The sequence below is a fragment of the Sus scrofa genome, chromosome 5, assembly GCF_054392235.1.
Source record: "Sus scrofa isolate SSC_HxYL_T2T_F1_AM1 chromosome 5, Sscrofa_HxYL_maternal_Yorkshire_Landrace_v2.0, whole genome shotgun sequence".
Taxonomy (NCBI): domain Eukaryota; kingdom Metazoa; phylum Chordata; class Mammalia; order Artiodactyla; family Suidae; genus Sus; species Sus scrofa.
In genome coordinates, this window is record NC_139387.1 from 7540261 (window position 1) to 7558671 (window position 18411).

At 41.6% G+C, this 18411-nt stretch overlaps 2 protein-coding genes across 44 annotated transcripts in view; one reads left to right on the forward strand and one right to left on the reverse strand.

Moving 5' to 3' along the window:
• The window catches only part of XPNPEP3 (X-prolyl aminopeptidase 3), a 51942-nt gene that overhangs the window by 27413 nt on the left and 6118 nt on the right, over nucleotides 1–18411 (reverse strand). For 12 of the 43 annotated variants that reach the window (XR_014802976.1, XR_014802974.1, XR_014802978.1 and 9 more), the window contains exon 2: nucleotides 10984–11100. The exons of 3 other annotated variants lie outside the window; for them this stretch is intronic. Coding sequence is in view for 7 of the 40 variants with exons in the window: in XM_021091468.2 (XP_020947127.2) it covers nucleotides 10984–11100 (117 nt within the window). In the remaining 33 variants the exon portion in view is untranslated. Of the gene's footprint in view, nucleotides 1–9278; nucleotides 9459–10983; nucleotides 11101–18411 lie in introns of all 43 variants that reach the window. 28 more of the 43 variants (XR_014802986.1, XR_014802980.1, XR_014802984.1 and 25 more) reach the window with 4 other exon arrangements.
• DNAJB7 (DnaJ heat shock protein family (Hsp40) member B7) lies at nucleotides 16182–17514 on the forward strand. Its single transcript, XM_084957812.1, is given in 6 exon segments — nucleotides 16182–16228; nucleotides 16294–16348; nucleotides 16350–16487; nucleotides 16490–16592; nucleotides 16888–17462; nucleotides 17464–17514. Coding segments are annotated over 6 exon segments (969 nt in total).

The window sequence follows — 18411 nt, forward strand, 5'->3', positions numbered from 1 at the left end:
TTTTTTAAATTTTCCCACTGTACAGCAAGGGGGTCAGGTTATCCTTACATGTATACATTGCAATTAGAGATATAATTTTTAACACAATAGAGTTTAAGGCCAAAAAGCTCTCCCCAATTTCAAGAGCTAGAATAAATTTCTCCTTCTGAATTTCCAAGGCATAAGAATTATCTTTTCTTTTCCTTTTTTTTTTTGTCTTTTTAGGGGCACACCGGCAGCATATGGAGGTTTCCAGGCTAGGGGTCGAATGAGAGCTGCACCTGCCAGCCTATACCACAGCCACAGCAACGCAGGATCCAAGCCACATCTGCGACCTACACCAGAGCTCATGGCAATGCCAGGTCCTTAACCCACTGGGTGAGGCCAGGGATTGAACCTGCGTCCTCATGGACACTAGTCAGATTCCTTTCCGCTAAGCCATGATGGGAACTCCAAAGAATTATCTTTCTAACAGGCTTTTCACCTTCCACCTTGTATTAACAGCTAGCTGGGTATACACAACCTCTTGGAGGGTCAGAGTCATCTCTGTATCCTTCAAAACTCTAGTAATATTATCTATCTTTTGGGTCTGTCATGAGAATCAAATTTGGTAAAGCATGTGGTTTGCAAGGATTTGAAGAGGAGTTCTCTTGTGGTACCGTGGGTTAAGGATCCAGTGTTGTCACTGCAGTAGCTTGGGTCACTGCTGTGGCACGAATTCAATCTCTAGCCCTGAACTTCCACATGCCCTGCGCTGACCCCCCACCAAAGGATCTGAAGTCACTCTAGGTAATCTTTTGAAAACTATGTATTTATTTTTCTTTTCTTTTTTTGGCCTTTTCTAGGGCCGCTCCCTCAGCATATGGAGATTCCCAGGCTAGGGGTCTAATCGAAGTCATAGCCACCGGCCTACGCCAGAGCCACAGCAACAGGGGATCCGAGCTGCATCTGCAACCTACACCACGGCTCATGGCAATGCCGGATCCTCAACCCACTGAGCAAGGCCAGGGATCGAACCCGCAACCTCATGGTTCCTAGTCAGATCTGTTAACCACTGCACCACGACGGGAACTCCTCTTTTGAAAGCTATGTATTTATTTTGTTTACTAAACTGCATGCAGGCACATACAAACTTTTGACAATTTCAAGGGTCTCAGATACCTGTAAGCTCACCTCAAAATTCCATATTAATCTTTTTAATGAAATTTTATGTGTTAGTTCTTAATACTGGTACCTAGCAGAGTGCCTGGCTGCTAGCCCAGTGATGAATGGGTGAAAACTTCACTTCTGAGATGGAAATTAAGCCTGCTTTCACTTAAGGTTCTCAAACAAAAGAACTACTAAAACAATCACTCATAAAAGCTGTATCCTTAAGCTTACCCTTAATAGTAATAGTTAAAAAAACATCTAATGCTTACTGAATGCTTACTATGTGTCTGCACTATTCTAACTGTATATATGTACCAACTTGTCTAAACTTTGCAATGACTCTATGATGTGGGGGACTATTATTATTCCCTGGGGTAGCACATGCCAGTATAGGGAGACAGCCATGAAATACAGCTGTATAAAAAAAGTTAAATGACATTTCCATTCATGTTTAAAAAAAAAAAAGGAAAATTAAGATTTTAGAAAAGAATCACAATTTTCATAGTGGTAATCTTTGGCGAGTGAGATAAACTGAAACTTTCTACTTAACGTGATATTTTATATTATTTGAATTTTGTTTCAATGAGTGTGTGTGTATATGTGTGTGTGTATATATGTGTGTGTGTGTGTACATATATATATATATATATATACATACACTCTTAAAACCATGGGCAGTCCTCTGCACTCTCATAACCTACAATGGCTCTTCAATGTCCATCAGATCAAATTCAGACTCAAACCTAGACTGTAATGGCTTTAACCAGGGGACTCCCATTTATCTGGCTAACCTTTTTTTTTTTTCTGGTAACAACTTTATTGAGATATAAGTTAACCACTAACAGTGTACAATTCAATGGTTTTAGTATGTTCACAGAATTGTGCAATGATTACCCCCATCAATTTTAGAATATTTCATCACTCCCAGAAGAAATCCAACGCCAATGGGTACTCACTCCCTGTTTCCTCTGAATCGCCCCTGCCCTTGACAACCACTCATCTATTTTCTATCTCTATGGATTTGTATATTGTAGAGATTTCATATGAACAAAATCCCACAATAGGTGATCTTTGGTGACTTGGTCAACTTTTTTCTTATCATTCCCGCCATTACTCTGAAATGAATTCCTTCTGTCTTACACAAATTCAACCTGCTCTTTCCCTATTACCTCGCTTACAATGTGTCCCTACTATCTTCCCCGTCTCCCGACGGGGAAGTTCCCAGGCCAGGGATAGAATCAGCGCCACAACAGTGACCCAAGCCATTGCAGTGACAATGCCAGATCCTTAACCCACTAAGCCACACGGAATTTCACAAGGTATCCCCTTTGTAAAATTTCTTCTTCCTTCTTAACAATTCCACTCCCAAGATTTGGGGCTCAATACAATGTGTAGACCCTTCTCAATCAAAAGGCTTTTCCTGATTAGCCCGGATCAAGCTGATGTGTTCCTTTGAATTATTTTTTTAAGTCAAATATTTCATTTCCATATACACAGCTTACAGTTGTGTATAAATGTAATCACACCATACTCTTTTAATAGTTAAACACGTTCTGTCTTTGTCTCCACTGAGTCCTCACTCCCCTTCCCTTCTTCTTTCCACATCAGAACTCCCTCTGTATTTGTAATCTAGTAAGTGTTCTTTCCTATTTTTCTCAATACTCACACCCTTACATACACATATACCTACATTTAGGGTTTTTAAAATTACTAGCGTTTTACAGAAACGGAACTGTCTAGTTGTTTTACCTATGCATAGTTTATCTCGCCAGAAAATTCTGTAGTTTGTATCCTATTAATAATTTTTTATCAAACTTCAATAGAAAAATTTACATTTTTATTGACGAACTTGGTAGTAAAAGAGATAAATAAGAGAGGGCTACATAGGCCTGTCTGAATCAGGAAAAGCAAGAGAGTTGGTCCTAGAAGAGCTCATGTCACATTTCTTTCTCTCAGGATTGAGCTGGCTAAGAGTCCCCTAGGGCTCCAGGGCAGAATAGAACTTTGCCCCAGAGCTCAAGAACAGCGTAATTATTTATCTCCCCAATAATTAGTCATGTTAAGTCTGCCACTGTCGGAGTTCCCGTCGTGGCGCAGTGGTTAACGAATCCGACTAGGATCCATGAGGTTGCGGGTTCGGTCCCTGCCCTTGCTCAGTGGGTTAACGATCCGGCGTTGCTGTGAGCTGTGGTGTAGGTCGCAGACGCTGCTTGGATCCCGCGTTGCTGTGGCTCTGGCGTAGGCCGGCGGCTACAGCTCTGATTAGACCCCTAGCCTGGGAACCTCCATATGCCACGGAAGCGGCCCAAAGAAATAGCAAAAAGACAAAAAAAAAAAAAAAAAAAAAAAGTCTGCTACTGTCATTCAATAATGGAAAACTCCCCCTATTCACCCAAGCAGTAAAAACTCTTCTATAAAAGCAGGAGCTGGGAGTTCCTTGGTAGCCTAGTGGTTAAGGATCCTGTGGGTTACTACTGCCGCACGGATTTGATCCCTGGCATGTTGTGGGCGCAGCCAAAAAAAAAAAAAAAAAAAAAAATTCTAAAAGCAGAGGCTGGTTATAATTGGTGGATTATTCAACTTTTCCTTTTTGCCTTTTTACTTTGTCCCTTTCCTGTGCTTTGCTTTTGATTACTTCACAGCTAAAGTCCATGTAATAAAACTAAATTTAAAAAATCAGGACTTCCCGTCGTGGCGCAGTGGAAATGAATCTGATTTCCTAGTCAGATGAGGTTGCGGGTATGATACCTGGCCTCACTCAGTGGGTTTAAGGACCTGCTGTTGCCATGAGCTGTGATGTGGACGCCGCTCAGCTCCTGCACGGCGGTGGCTGTGGTCAGCAGCTGTAGCTCTGATTAGACCTCCAGTCTGTGAACCTCCACATACCGCAGGTGCGGCCCTAAAAAGCAAAAAAAAAAAAAAAAAAAAAAAAAAAAAACCAAATCATTCTGTATGTTAAAAAATTTTTTTCTGGAGTTCCCGTCGTGGCGCAGTGGTTAACGAATCCGACTAGGAACCATGAGGTTGCGGGTTCGGTCCCTGCCCTTGCTTAGTGGGTTAACGATCCGGCGTTGCCGTGAGCTGTGGTGTAGGTTGCAGACGCGGCTCGGATCCCGCGTTGCTGTGGCTCTGGCGTAGGCCGGTGGCTACAGCTCCGATTCAACCCCTAGCCTGGGAACCTCCATATGCCGCGGAAGCGGCCCAAGAGATAGCAACAACAACAACGACAAAAAGACAAAAGACAAAAAAAAAAAAAAAAAATTTTTCTGAAATAAGAACAAAATTCATGGTATTTAATGATCTTGATCTATGTGTTCTCTCTTTTTTCATTACAGAGTATACATATATGTATATTAGGAAGTAACTTCAGAAAAAAGATAAAATTATTTGAAAATCAAAGCAGAATTGCAAAACCGTCTTTTACACCCCTCAAAGCAGTCCTCTTTGCTGAATCTAATTTCATACAAATGATTATATGAGAAATATTTAAAACACTGGCTACATTTCCCCAAGCTTATTACTAAATATAAACACTATAGAGTGACCGCTAACTAAAAGCTTTCACACTTCTGAAATTTCAGGAGTTCCCGTCATGGGTCAGTGGAAACGAATCTGATAGTATCCATGAGGACTCAGATCTGATCCCTAGCCTCACTCAGTGAGTTAAGGATCCAGAACTGCCATGAGCTGTGGTGTAGGTCACAGATGTGGCTTGGATCTGCATTGCTGTGGCTGTGGTGTAGGCCAGCGGCTATAGCTACAATTCAATCCCTGGCCTGGGAACTTCCATATGCCACAGGTGTGAACCTTAAAAAAATAACAACAAAAAAAAAAAAACCCAAAAAACCTTCTGAAATTTTAAACAAAGAACTCTTGATCAAGACAGAAAAATTACCCAAGGAAAAACACACCTCTTCTTATCATTTGAAGGAGGAAAAAAAAAAAAAGCATGGTAAAGCAATGAACTTTAGCCCCAAAGGTAAACCTCGAAGTTGTTAAGGCCTTTGATCATAGAACTAACTACTATAGTTAATCTAGCCTGAATTTTTTTTCAGATAAAACTGTATTTGAAGACATTCTGGTAATTTTGTCAAATCATAAAGTATTAAGAAGCAAAGTCGGTATTTTATCACGTGGAATTAATTAAGGAAAGACGGGCTACTCTAACAAGCTTATTTAACCAATCAAATGCCTAGATGTCACAATCTGGACTTTGTAAATAGCAAAGTCTCACACTCAATTCCGAGATTCTGCAGCCAAGAAGAAAAGCTCTTCTAGGACACTTAGAATTAGGTCTCTCAAGAGAATAAGAAAAATGCTCTTCATTTTTAATCAGCCAAGCAGAAAACCCAGAGAAGAAAGTTTTACAAAGACTGACAATGGATGGAAAGATGCAAGTCTTTGCTACAATCCAGGTATGTATTTTAATTATTTCCTGAAACTAAGCTAGGATTTTAACGTAGTCTGACTTTGAAGTGGTGTCCTCGGATTCTGCTTATTAGGTAGTTTTTATTGAATATAAGGAAGTAAGTGCTGCATAAAGATCTACTGCTATGTAGTTGGAAAATGGGGGTAAAGAAAAAGCTAATAAACATTTCCTTATAAAGTAAAATAGAGACACTATGAAAAAGTGAAATGACCAAAGAAATCATTTAAAAATAACTCTAAATGGAATTTATTTGCATATACTGAGCAAAACAAGCCAGAGAGAAAAGGTTCAATACTGTATGATTCCACTTATACAAAACTCAAGAACAGGCCAAACAATCAGGTAGACAGAAACCAGAGCAGTGGTTACAGATGGAGGTGGCGACTGCCTAGTGGGGAGGAGGGAACATTCTGGGGTGATGGAAATGTTCTATACCTTGAAAGTGGGATGGGTTATGTTGGTGCACCTTTATCAAAAATCAACAAATTGCATATTTACGGTGCATGCAATTTGGAGTTCCTGCTGGGGCCCAGTGGGATCAATGGTGTTCTCTGGAGCGCTGGGACGAAGGTTTGATCCTAGCCCAGCACAGTGGGGTAGGGATTCTGTGTTGCTGCAATTGCAGTTAGGTTGCAGCTTTGGCTCAGATCTGATCCTTGGCCCAGGAACTCCATATACTGTGTGGTGGCCAAAAAAAAAAAAAAAAAAAAAAAAAAAAAAAAAAAGGACAGTTGAGCCTCAAATTCATAGGTCCTGCATCTGGGGATTCAACCAACCTCAGATCAAAAATATTTGGGGAGGAGTTCCCATTGTGACTCAATGGATTAAGAACCCGACGAGTATGCATGAGGACGCTGGTTCGATCCCTGGCCTTGATCAGTGGGTTAAGGATCTGGCATTGCTGTGGCTATGGTGTAGGCCAGCAGCTGCAGCTCCAATTGGACCCCTAGCCTGGGAACTTCCATATGCCATGGGTAGGGCCCTAAAAAGACCACCCCCCCAAAAAAAAAAAAATTGGGGGGGAAACTCCAGAAAGTCACAAAAAGCAAAACTTGAATTTGCTGTGCATGAGCAACTATTTACATAACATCCACATTGTATTAGGGATTATATGTAATCTAGACGTGGTTTATAGCATACAGGAGGATATGTGTGGATTACATGCAAATACTAAGCCATCTTAGGTAAGGAACATGAGCATGTGCAGATTTAGGTATCTGAGAGGGTCCTGGAAACAGTGCCCTGTGGATTTCAAGGGACAACTATACACCACTCTAACGCTGACACAACTTTTACACCAAGACTTCTCTGAGTTGAATTTCTTCTTACCGAAAATATTAAAACAAAGAGACTTTAAATAAATTTCCAGATGGTAATCTCAGGCACGAGTGTTAGGTGCTGTTCTCCGGTTAAGGGCAGACTCAGTGTCGGACCTCTGGGAGTTGGAATCCTGGCTTAACCACTTACTGGGTGTCTCGGAGAGAGCTACCAAACTGCTCTGCGCCTCAATTTTGACATTTCCTCAAATATAAAATAGAGATAATAATGACAGCACCCACCTCATAAAGTTGTCAGGAAGATTTAATAAGTTAATGAAATACTTAGAACAGCAAGCACTATATAAAAATTACTTATAATTATTACCAAAATAAAGAATTTACACTTGAAGAGGTTGTCATCTGCATAATACAAAACTAGGTAGGATCTTGAAAGAGTAAAATTTGCAGGGCAACCAGAAGTATCTCTATCAAAGCAATTTATTTTAGGGTCGTACCTGTGGCGTATGAAAGTTCTTGGGCTAGGGGTCAAATTGGAACTGCAGCTGCCAGGCTGCAACACAGCCACGGCAACACCAGATCTGAGCCACATCTGAGAACCACCTTGCAGCTTGAGATAATGCCAGGTGGTTAACCCACTGATTGAGGCCAGGGATCGAACCTGCATTCTCAGGGATATTAATCAGGTTCTTAACCCACTGAGCCACAATGAGAACTCCTCAAAGTAATTATGTAAAAACCCCACATGTCTCTAGCTTTCTCACACTAAGACAAGGGTGAGTTTCAAGTGATTCAGGAGCTTTTTAATATTCGATTCTTTTTGTGTGTGTGTGTGTGTGTGTGTGTGTGTTTGCCATTTCTAGGGCCACTCCTGCAGCATATGGAGCTTCCCAGGCTAGGGGTCTAATTGGACCTGTAGCCGCCAGCCTACACCAGGGCCACAGCAGCCACAGCAAGGCGGGATCCAAGACGAGTCTGCAACCTACAACGCCGGATCCTTAATGCACTGAGCAAGGCCAGGGATCGAACCCGCAACTTCATGGTTCGTAGTTGGATTCGTTAACCGCTGAGCCACGATGGGAACTCCTAATACTCAATTCTTGAGAAAATTTCCAATTCTTTTCCAGAATGAATTCTTGCTAATCTCTACCTCAGAGAATTTCTTTCTTTCTTCTTTTTTTTTGGCCACACCCACAGCACGTGGAAGTTCCCAGGTGAGGGATGGAATGTGCGCCACAGTCAAGCACCCAAGCTGAGTGAGTGCCCATCGGGTCAGTGGTGTGCATCAGGAACACTGAGTGAGCGCTTCCAGACTCATGGTCTAAGCCCTTCCCTTGAGATTCTGATTCTCCAAGTCTGTGACACCCTGGTATGTACGTGCATTTTGAAAATGCTGAGAGTTCCCCTGTGGCTCAGCAGGTTAAGGACCTGGCATTGTCACTGCTGTGGCTCTGGTTACAGCTACGGCGCCAGTTTGATCCCTGGCCTGGGGAACTGCCACATGCCATGGACATGGCGAGAAAAAAAAGAAAAAGAAAGAAACAGAAATAGCTCACCTAATGGCCTAGGCAGATTCGAACCACTTCATTTCTTGGATTATTCTCTTCTCTTCTACGCTACTCTACTCTATACTCTACCATGCCTGTACCCATGGCATGCTGAAGTTTCCCGCCAGGAATCAAACCCAAGCAAACAGCAACGACAACACCAGATCTTCAACCCACTTCACCATCAGGGAACTTCCATGGACATATATTTAAATGTTTTAAACAGTATAAAAATCTCACCCCACCAAAATAAATCTTGATCTTCTAGATATTAAAGTCAGCCATGTTCAAAAAAACTTAAAAATAAAAAAATACAACCCTTGCTTAAGGCAGAACCACAACTAAGTTATCACTGAAAGATGCATACCTGATTTTGAAACTCTTTTTCCACATTCCTTTTTTTTTTGGCCACTCCCAAGGCATTTGGTAAGATAAGTGATGAATACTTTGGATACTGTATATCTGAAGATTTCTTTAACACTGATAATTCTCTTTTAAAATTCCATCTACTTCTACTCCTTTCTCACTTATGCCAATGGCCAAAACCAAATTGTCCAGGTGAATAAAAATTAGGACAGGCAATCTTTTCCTCTCATAGTTAATATGAACATATATACAGGTCTGAACATGCATGTGCGTATATTTCTTTACATTTGCTTTTACATAATTAACATGCACATAAAACAAATAATAGTCTAGATACAGAGCCATCATCTTGACAATATGATTACTAGTTTCCAAGCCTGGAAAATGCAGCTCACCATATAAAAATATCTCACCACGAGAAATCAATAATTTTCAAAGCTGGTAAAACTTAATGTCAAATTGAAGCTACAGGTAGATGATTGGGTAGCAAAATACTTAAATGAATACCAACTGTATCGCTAGTAAGCTTACCTTACAGCTTTGAAAAACTCTGATTTCTTGTGTGTTTCAGTGGTGAGCTGCATTTCCTTAGTCTCAGCCAACTTCTCAGCAGGAATTCCAGTCTGATGAAGAATCAGCAAAAGGAAGCCCTCACTGAGAGACACACTGGTATCATTCACTGAGTGGAGACAGTGAAACAGCAACATATTTCTAAAGGCAATTTGATGATTAATACATATGCTTATAGAGCAAGTACAGATTTAAACTTCCATGGCAGAGGCAACAATTAATCTCCCTGGAAAACCTGACTCCTTTTCCTATAAAGCATTTGGTTTTACTCTCCCTACCTCTTTGGGATGAAATTCATCCACCAGAGTTCATCCCTTAACTGTCTCTTTAAAAAAAATAAGAAAACCAGGAGTTCCCATCATGGCACAGTGGAAACAAATCCGACTAGGAACCATGAGGTTGCAAGTTTGATCCCTGGCCTTGCTCAGTGGGTTAAGGTTCTAAAACAAAAAACCAAAACACTAAAGTATGAATTTGAACAACAGTGTGCTCATATCTTCTAGCAGCAACACTGGAATCTTAACAGTAGAAAAAAAAAATTCATAGGGTAAACTTTTATCAACTTTTTACGAAATCTTTATTATTGCTATTCCCACTCAAAGCTGTGAAAATCACATCCGGAAACCTTGTGTAATCTATATAGAAATAGACGTTTCCAGGCCAAGGATGAAATCTGAGCCAGAACTTCGACCTACACCACAGCTTCAGCAATACTGGATCCGTAACTCACTCTGCTGGGCCCGGATTGAACCCGCACCTCCACAGAGACAAGCCAGATCGTTAACCCACTGTGCCACGGTGGGAACGCCGTATTAATATTTTGAAATGAGCATTTAACTTTCAAGAAAAATACTTCCTAAAATGTCTTTAACATGGTAGTTCACAAGGAATCAACAGTTAGAACACAGTTCTAGAAAGAGTGTTTTAGAAAGTGACAGAACTTGTCTTTAAAAATTTTTGAAATATATACTTATGAAATACATACTTTTCACTGATACTTTTTTTTTTTTTTTTAATTTTACAGCCACATCCATGACATATGGAAGTTCCTGGGCCAGGGAATGAATCTGAGCCATATGCCAGATCCTTAACCCAGGGATTGAATCCTTGCATCTTCAAGGACCTTAGCTGCGGCAGGTAGATTCTTAACCCACTGCACCACAGCAGGAACTCCGGATATTTCTGAATTGTAAGGCTAATTCTTTTTTATTTTGCTTTTTAGGGGCACAGCTGCGGCATACAGAAGCTCCCAGGCTAGGGGTCCAATCAGAGCTGCAGCTGCTGGCCTACACCACAGCCACAGCAATGCCGGATCCAAGGTCAGGGATTGAACCCACATCCTCATGGATACTCGTCTGGTTCTTAACCTGCTGAGCCACAATAGGAACTCCAGGGTAATTCTATTTATTGCTCTAGATGTACTGTTATACAGTACTGTTAGCCAAAAATAGTCATTTAAATTTAATTACAATAAAATTTAAAAAAATTAGTTCCTCAGTTGCACTAGCAACATTTTAAGTGTATAGTAGCCACTTGTGTACAGTGGCTACTATATTTGACAGCACAGATCTAGAACACTTCCACTGCTGCAAAAATTCTATTGGCTAGCACAGTTCTAGATGAAGCACCTCAAGAGAGAGATGGCATTACAGCTAAAAGGCCTTACCTGGTCTGAGGAGGTGTGGGTGTGTAAAGGGGCTGGGCTGGCCTAAGTATCGGTTTGGAATCCTCCTCTCTGGGATCGGCTGCAGGGAGTACCTTCGCTGTGAACAGGACATGCATCCTGAAGGAGAAACAGAGGATGAAACGGAACGATCTGTCTATAAAATCCTCACAGCACATGTATATTTATTTATCTCCAACAGTAGGATGCTTTAGGAAAATTCAAAATAGAATCTCCCTCAATATTTGTATGGCTCTTCCTGTGTCAGCCAGAGCCTGTATTGGAGCCTAGGAATACAGAAATAGGATCACCTTCATCTTTAGTGACTTTAGTCTGCTACAAAATAATAGAGATATGAGAGGTATGTTTACATACAATATGATTAAGGTATGAATAAGAACCTATGGGAACAGAAGGAAGGCAACAAACAAAAGCAAGGGAGGGGTTGGGAAGTATTTCACTGAGGTAGTTAGGCTCTGTCCTAAAATTCATAAAAAGAGAATTAACATTTTTATTGCGACTATGAGAAGGTTGAGGAAATGTACATACTGTATCATTTCATCTATGAATGAAATAATGTATGAAAAACACTTAATCGTAGTTAGCCCACAAGAACACTATCATTAGCATTCATTCAATAACATTTAGTAAGCCTGTGATTGGAACCCATGATGGGAAAGACACAAGAATAAGATAAGACTATTTGCCCTGGAGTTCCCATCATGGCGCAGTGGTTAACGAATCCAACTAGGAACCATGAGGTTGTGGGTTCGATCCCTGGCCTTGCTCAGTGGGTTAAGGATCTGGCGTTGCCCTGAGCTGTGGTGTAGGTCATAGACACAGTTCAGATTCCGCGTTGCTGTGGCTCTGGCGTAGGCCGGCGGCTACAGCTCTGATTAGACCCCCTAGCCTGGGAAGCTCCATATGCTGCGGGAGGTGGCCCTAGAAAAGGCAAAAAGACAAAAAGACAAAAAAAAAAAAAAAAAAAAAAAAAAAAGACTATTTGCCCTGGTCTTCAAAGACTATAGTCTAGTGGAGGCAAGACAGAGCATTATAAAACTGCATGGTTAATGCAGCAGTGGATTCACAGATGAGGTCTTGGAGAGCACAAGGACAAGTACAATGCTATGGGGCAGGTGCAATGACAAAGACAGGCACACAGAGCTCTGGGAAGCAGAGAAGCACACAAAAGGTGTTTGGGGCTGCAGAGGTAGGTCATGCCTATTCTGAGTAGGAATTAGTCAAGTGATTGTGACAAGGGGAGGGGAAGGTATCGTGAGATTATGAAAGGGGAAGGCACAGAAGGCACTGCATTTCTGTGCGCATGCTGGTGTGTATGGAGGGAAGGGGGACATCAAGAGTTCCAGGTCGATGTTGCTGCTAGAGGGAGAGGAAATGACCGGCAAGGTAAGGACCACTGGAGGCTTTGTATGCCACACTAAGGAATTCGATTTTTTTTTTTTGGCCCCTCAAAGCAAGTAATTAATTTTTTTCTTTTTTTTGGGTCTTTTTGCCATTTCTAGGGCCGCTTCCTGTGGCATATGGAGGTTCCCAGGCTAGAGGTCTAATCAGAGCTGTAGCCGCCGGCCTACGCCACAACCACAGCAATGCGGGATCCGAGCCACGTCTGCAACCTACACCACAGCTCAGGGCAACGCCGGATCCTTAACCCACTGAGCAAAGCCAAGGATCGAACACGCAACCTCATGGTTCCTAGTTGGATTTGTTAACCACTGCGCCATGATGGGAACTCCTATTATCACTTTAAAATGAAAAAAACAGAAAAAAACAACAAATAAGGAATCTGACTCAGAGAAGTAATTTATGCAATGTTACATAGTACCAGGGAAGTTGAGATTCAAATCCAGTTCCTTTTAACTTCCAAAATCTTTGCTCTTATCCCTCCTCCTGCCACTCAGTAGTCCTTTCTGTTGAATCCCAACAACACAATTAGTACCACAAAATCTCACTGTGAACTTACAATCACTACAACAGCAGAACATGCTTAAATCTGAATCAAGTTAAAGGTTTTTGTAAGGATTATAAAATATGAGTGACAGTGAACATATTTGGAGCCTTAAGAAGTCTTTTTTGTTTTGGCCACGTCTGGGGCACATGTTAAGTGCAGGCCAAGGAACCCAAGCTGTTCCAGTGACAATGCTATATCCTTAACCAGCTGCGCCACAGGGAACTCTGAGAGTTAAGAAGTCTTAAATATTAACTCTGATTTAAAGTTACAGAGGATTATTGAGAAAAATGATAGCTTCTTGAATTGATTAAAAAGATAAAATGGTACAGGTTTCCAGGCAGTATGAAAATAATTAAGAACAGTGGAAGTTGAGAAAAAGGACAGAATATTAAACAAGTATTTCCTAGAATTTATCTTTAGAAAATGTACAAAATACATACTAGGGAATATGCCCAGTCTATACACCTGAAAGTATAACAAATGAGGCAAGCAATTCACAGAAACACAGAAGAACTTGCTAAGTGACACCACAGGGATGCAATCAACAAAGTCCAGACTTTGGGAGATACCACAGGACAAACAACTGTTTCTTCCACATAAATTCCAAGGCAGGTAGGGGTGGTACGAGATGGAAAGAGGAATCTATAGGTTAAGAAAACCTTAGAAAACATTATCAACCAAACTGTAGTATGTGGACTTTATAAGGATCCTGATTCACGCATCAAATTGTAAAACAAATACACTGTTTATTTCATTGATGAGATCACTGAAAATTTGGATAGTGACTGCATATTTAATGGTATCATAGAAGCAATATTTATCTTTTTAAGGTGTGGTCACGGTGTTGTGGTTATGTTAAAAAGGAAGAAACTGGAGTTCCCGTCGTGGCGCAGTGGTTGATGAATCCGACTAGGAACCATGAGGTTGCGGGTTCGATCCCTGCCCTTGCTCAGTGGGTTAAGGATCCGGCGTTGCCGTGAGCTGTGGTGTAGGTCGCAGACACGGCTCGGATCCCATGTTGCTGTGGCTCTGGTGTAGGCTGGTGGCTACAGCTCCGATTCGACCCCTAGCCTGGGAACCTCCATATGCCATAGGAGTGGCCCAAGAAATAGCAAAAAGACAAAAAAAAAAAAAAAAAAAAAAAAGGAGGAAACTCACGTTTTAGAGATATAAATTGAAATATTTACAGATGAAGTGGTATGATCTTGGATATGTCTCACAATAACAGGGGGGTGGGGTGGACTGGGGAGAAGATAAATAGGGATATGAATGAAACAAGACTGGTCATGAATTGATCATTGCTGAGGCTGGGTGATGGGTACTTCAGAGTTCATTATACCACTTGTGTATAAGCTTGAAATTTTCCATAATACAAAGTTAAAGAAAAAAATGAATTGATCACAGAGAAAAATAAAGGAAATAAGTATGCACTCTGGAAGGCAATCTAAGACAAAGAGTTACAGGCAGCATGGTATAGTAGAAAAAAAAATGCTAGTTCTAGTTTAGTTCTACTATGTGATCTTGCTACATAATTCCTCTGCACTTATTTCACCTGTGAAATAAAGCTGTTATATTAGTGGCTTTCAAAATTTAAAAAATAAGACGCATGGTAAGAAATATATTTTACACAGAAACCTAGCATATACACATACATGTATATATAACATATACACAAATTTCACTAAAATTCACTAAATCCGGAGTTCCCGTCGTGGCGCAGTGGTTAACGAATCCGACTAGGAACCATGAGGTTGCGGGTTCGGTCCCTGCCCTTGCTCAGTGGGTTAACAATCCGGCGTTGCCGTGAGCTGTGGTGTAGGTTGCAGACACGGCTCGGATCCCGCGTTGCTGTGGCTCTGGCGTAGGCCGGTGGCTACAGCTCTGATTCAACCCCTAGCCTGGGAACCTCCATATGCCGCGGGAGCGGCCCAAGAAATAGCAACAACAACAACAACAAAAGACAAAAAAGACAAAAAAAAAAAAAATTGCAAAAAAAAATTCACTAAATTCTTTCTATGACTATAATTTTTGCTGCCCTAGTCTATTAAAAAAAAGTTTGTCCCAGTGCACTAAAGAGTTTACTACTGCAATGTCTTGAATGGTGGCCCCAAAAGATACGTCCACATCCTAATCTCCGAAACCTATGACATTTCTTTGGAAAAACGGGTTTTGCAGGTAATTAAGTTACTTGAGATGAAGAGATCATCCTGCACTGCCTGGCTCAGTCCTAAACCCAATGATGGGTCCTTATAAGAGAAACGCAGAGGGACATCTGAGGCAGGAGAGGTGGCGGCAATGTCACCACGGGGGCAGAATTAGGAGTGGTGTGGCCATGAGCCACGGAAAACCTATAGCCACCAGGAGCAGGGAGGCGTCAACAACAGATTCTCTCCTAGAGACTTTGGAAGCAGTGTAGTTCTGCTGACACATGAATTTGGACTTCTGGCCTCCAGAATTGTGAGTCAATACACTTCTGTTTTGGGGGGTTTTATTTTGGTTTAGTTTTGGTCTTTTTAGGGCCACACCTGTGGCACATGAAGTTCCCAGGCTAGGGGTTGAATGAATTGGAGCTGTAGCTGCTCTGGCCTACACCACAACCATGGCCAGGTGGGATCCAAGCTGCATCTGTGACCTATACCACAGCTCACAGCAATGCTGGATCTTTAACCCACCGAGCAAGGCCAGGGATCAAACCTTTGTCATGGATACTAGTCAGGTTTGTTATTGCTTAGCCATGATGGGAACTCCACACTTCTGTTGTTTTAGGCCACGGTGTTCGTGGTAATTTCCTTCGGTCGCCTCAGGAAACTAAAACAATGACCTACCAAGGCTGAAATAAAAATGTCAACTGCTTGAATATTTTCTCTCATACATAGTCCACAAATTCTTCACTCTTCTAAAACAAAACATGGAAGAACTGAGAAATTATTAAGGCTCAATAACCTTGAGGTCATATTATGCAAGGGGTATGCTGTGGCCGTCAACAGGTCCCAATGGCTTATGAGGCTTTGTCTGAGACGTCCAGGAAAATACAGGGGAAACAGTCCTGAAGACTCAAGACGGTCCAGCATGACTCTGGACTAGCTCCATCTGGAAGGTCAGGTCCACACCCCAACCCGAGTGACACCATAATGCAGCTCTGACAAAAGCCTACAGCTCAGCTTGCCACATAATCAGTATCCTAATGTCTCCTAGCAGTGGCCCAGAGTAACACACTGTCTTCAATGTCAAAATGTGCCTATTTGCAGTCACTGCCTCTACCACCACTACCAGCAGAGTGTGAGCTGAGAGGAAACCACAGTTCTCAATACCAGGGCACCCTTTCCAACCACTTGTTACAACAGAGTGGATTACTATGAAGTTCTAGGAGTGCAGAGACAAGCTTCACCTGAGGACATTAAAAAAGGCTTATCGAAAAGTGGCACTAAAACGGCACCCTGATAAAAATCCAGAAAATAAAGAAGCCGAGAGAAAATTCAAAGAAGTAGCAGAGACATATGAGGTATTATCAAATGATGAAAAACGGGACATTTATGAAAAAAACATGGCAAAGAAGGATTAAAGGCTGGAGGCGAAAGACATTTTGATGAGTCCTCTGAGTATGGCTTCATACTCCGTAAGCCAGATGATGTCTTTAAAGAAATTTTTGGGAGTTCCCGTCGTGGCGCAGTGGTTAACGAATCCGACTAGGAACCATGAGGTTGTGGGTTCGGTCCCTGCCCTTGCTCAGTGGGTTAATGATCCGGCGTTGCCGTGAGCTGTGGTGTAGGTTGCAGACGCGGCTCGGATCCCGCGTTGCTGTGGCTCTGGCGTAGGCCGGTGGCTACAGCTCCGATTCAACCCCTGGGAACCTCCATATGCCGAGGGAGCGGCCCAAGAAATAGCAACAACAACAGCAGCAGCAAAAAGACAAAAAAAGACAAAAAAAAAAAAAATTTTTTTTGGTGAAAGGGACCCATTTTCATTTCATTTCTTTGAAGACTCACTTGAAGACCTTTTAAACCATCCAAGAAGCTCCTATGGAAGCAGAAACAGAGGTGCAAGATCCCTTTCCTCTACACCCAGGGAGTGTCCAGTTTTTGAGAGATTTTCTTCATATGATACAGGATATACACCACATGGTTCACTGGGCCGTGAGGGCTTTAGCTCCTTCTCATCCCTGGCATTTGCTAACAGTGGGATGAGCAAGTACGTATCTGTTACAACTGCAGGTAAAACTGTTAATGGCAGAAAGACCAACACAAAGAGAAATACTGAGAATGATCAAGAAAGGGAAGATGGTGAATTGAAGTCCTTTCTTTTAAACGGTGTGGCAGATGAAGAGGGCTTTGCAGAAGAAGGCAGCTGGAGAAGACAGTCGTTCAACAGTTACTCACCAAAGCCCTACAGCCCCAAACATGTATCTCAATACACTTTTATGGACAACGATGAGCAAGGTATACCTTGGGTCACCAGCAACTGGAATCCCTCTATTTTCTCAGCAGGACTCAAAGAAGGTGGCAAAAGGAAAAACAAAGGAGCATAAAGAAGTACAGAAGAAGAAGTCAACCAAAAGGAATCGTTAAACTGACTCTTCAGACATATTACGGTCATGTAACATTTGAACAACTCTTTGTGTTTGGTTAATGTTCTGCAGGCAATAGTTAACACTACACGAACATTGTTTTTAACATGTTTAGTAGGATCGTAGACATCCGATGAGTGGCTGTTTGGATTAGGTATGATAGGAAAAGATGAGGCTGTCATAACAGTGGTGTTATGAATTTAGAAAACAAAGCTTACTTTACCTTTTTTTTTTTTTTTTTTTTTTGCTTTTTAGGGCCACACTCACAGCATATGGAGGTTGCCAGGCTAGGGGTCTAATGGGAGCTACAGCTGCTGGTCTACACCACAGCCACAGCAACGCAGGATCTGAGTGTGTCTTTGACCTACACCACAGCTCACAGCAACACCAGATCTCTGACCCACTGAGTGAGGTCAGGGATCAAACCCACAACCTCATCGTTCCTAGTTGGATTTGTTTCTGCTGCGGGATGGAAACTCCTACTTTTTGTTTTTAAGATAAACGTTTATACGTCATAAAGTTTTTCCTTAGTACAATTTATGATCTATTTCATTCCCTTGATCTAACTAAAACTACAGTACAAACATCTGAAATACACACAGCATTAGCAGCTAAAAAGGTATTAAGATACACAGGTTCAGGCTACATAATTATTCATGAAATAACTCTTTTCCCAAGATAGCAGAGCACTTTGCACATAACTTAAAGACATTCTAAGTTAAAAATTATACCTAGACTTATATTTGCACACCCACGTTCATGGCAGCACTTACGATATTTGCCAAGAGGTGGAGCCAATGCAAATGTCAACTGACAGATGAATGGATAAATAAAACATTTATAAATATAGGCATATGCATATAGTGGAATATCATTCAGCCTTAAAAAGGGAAGAAAT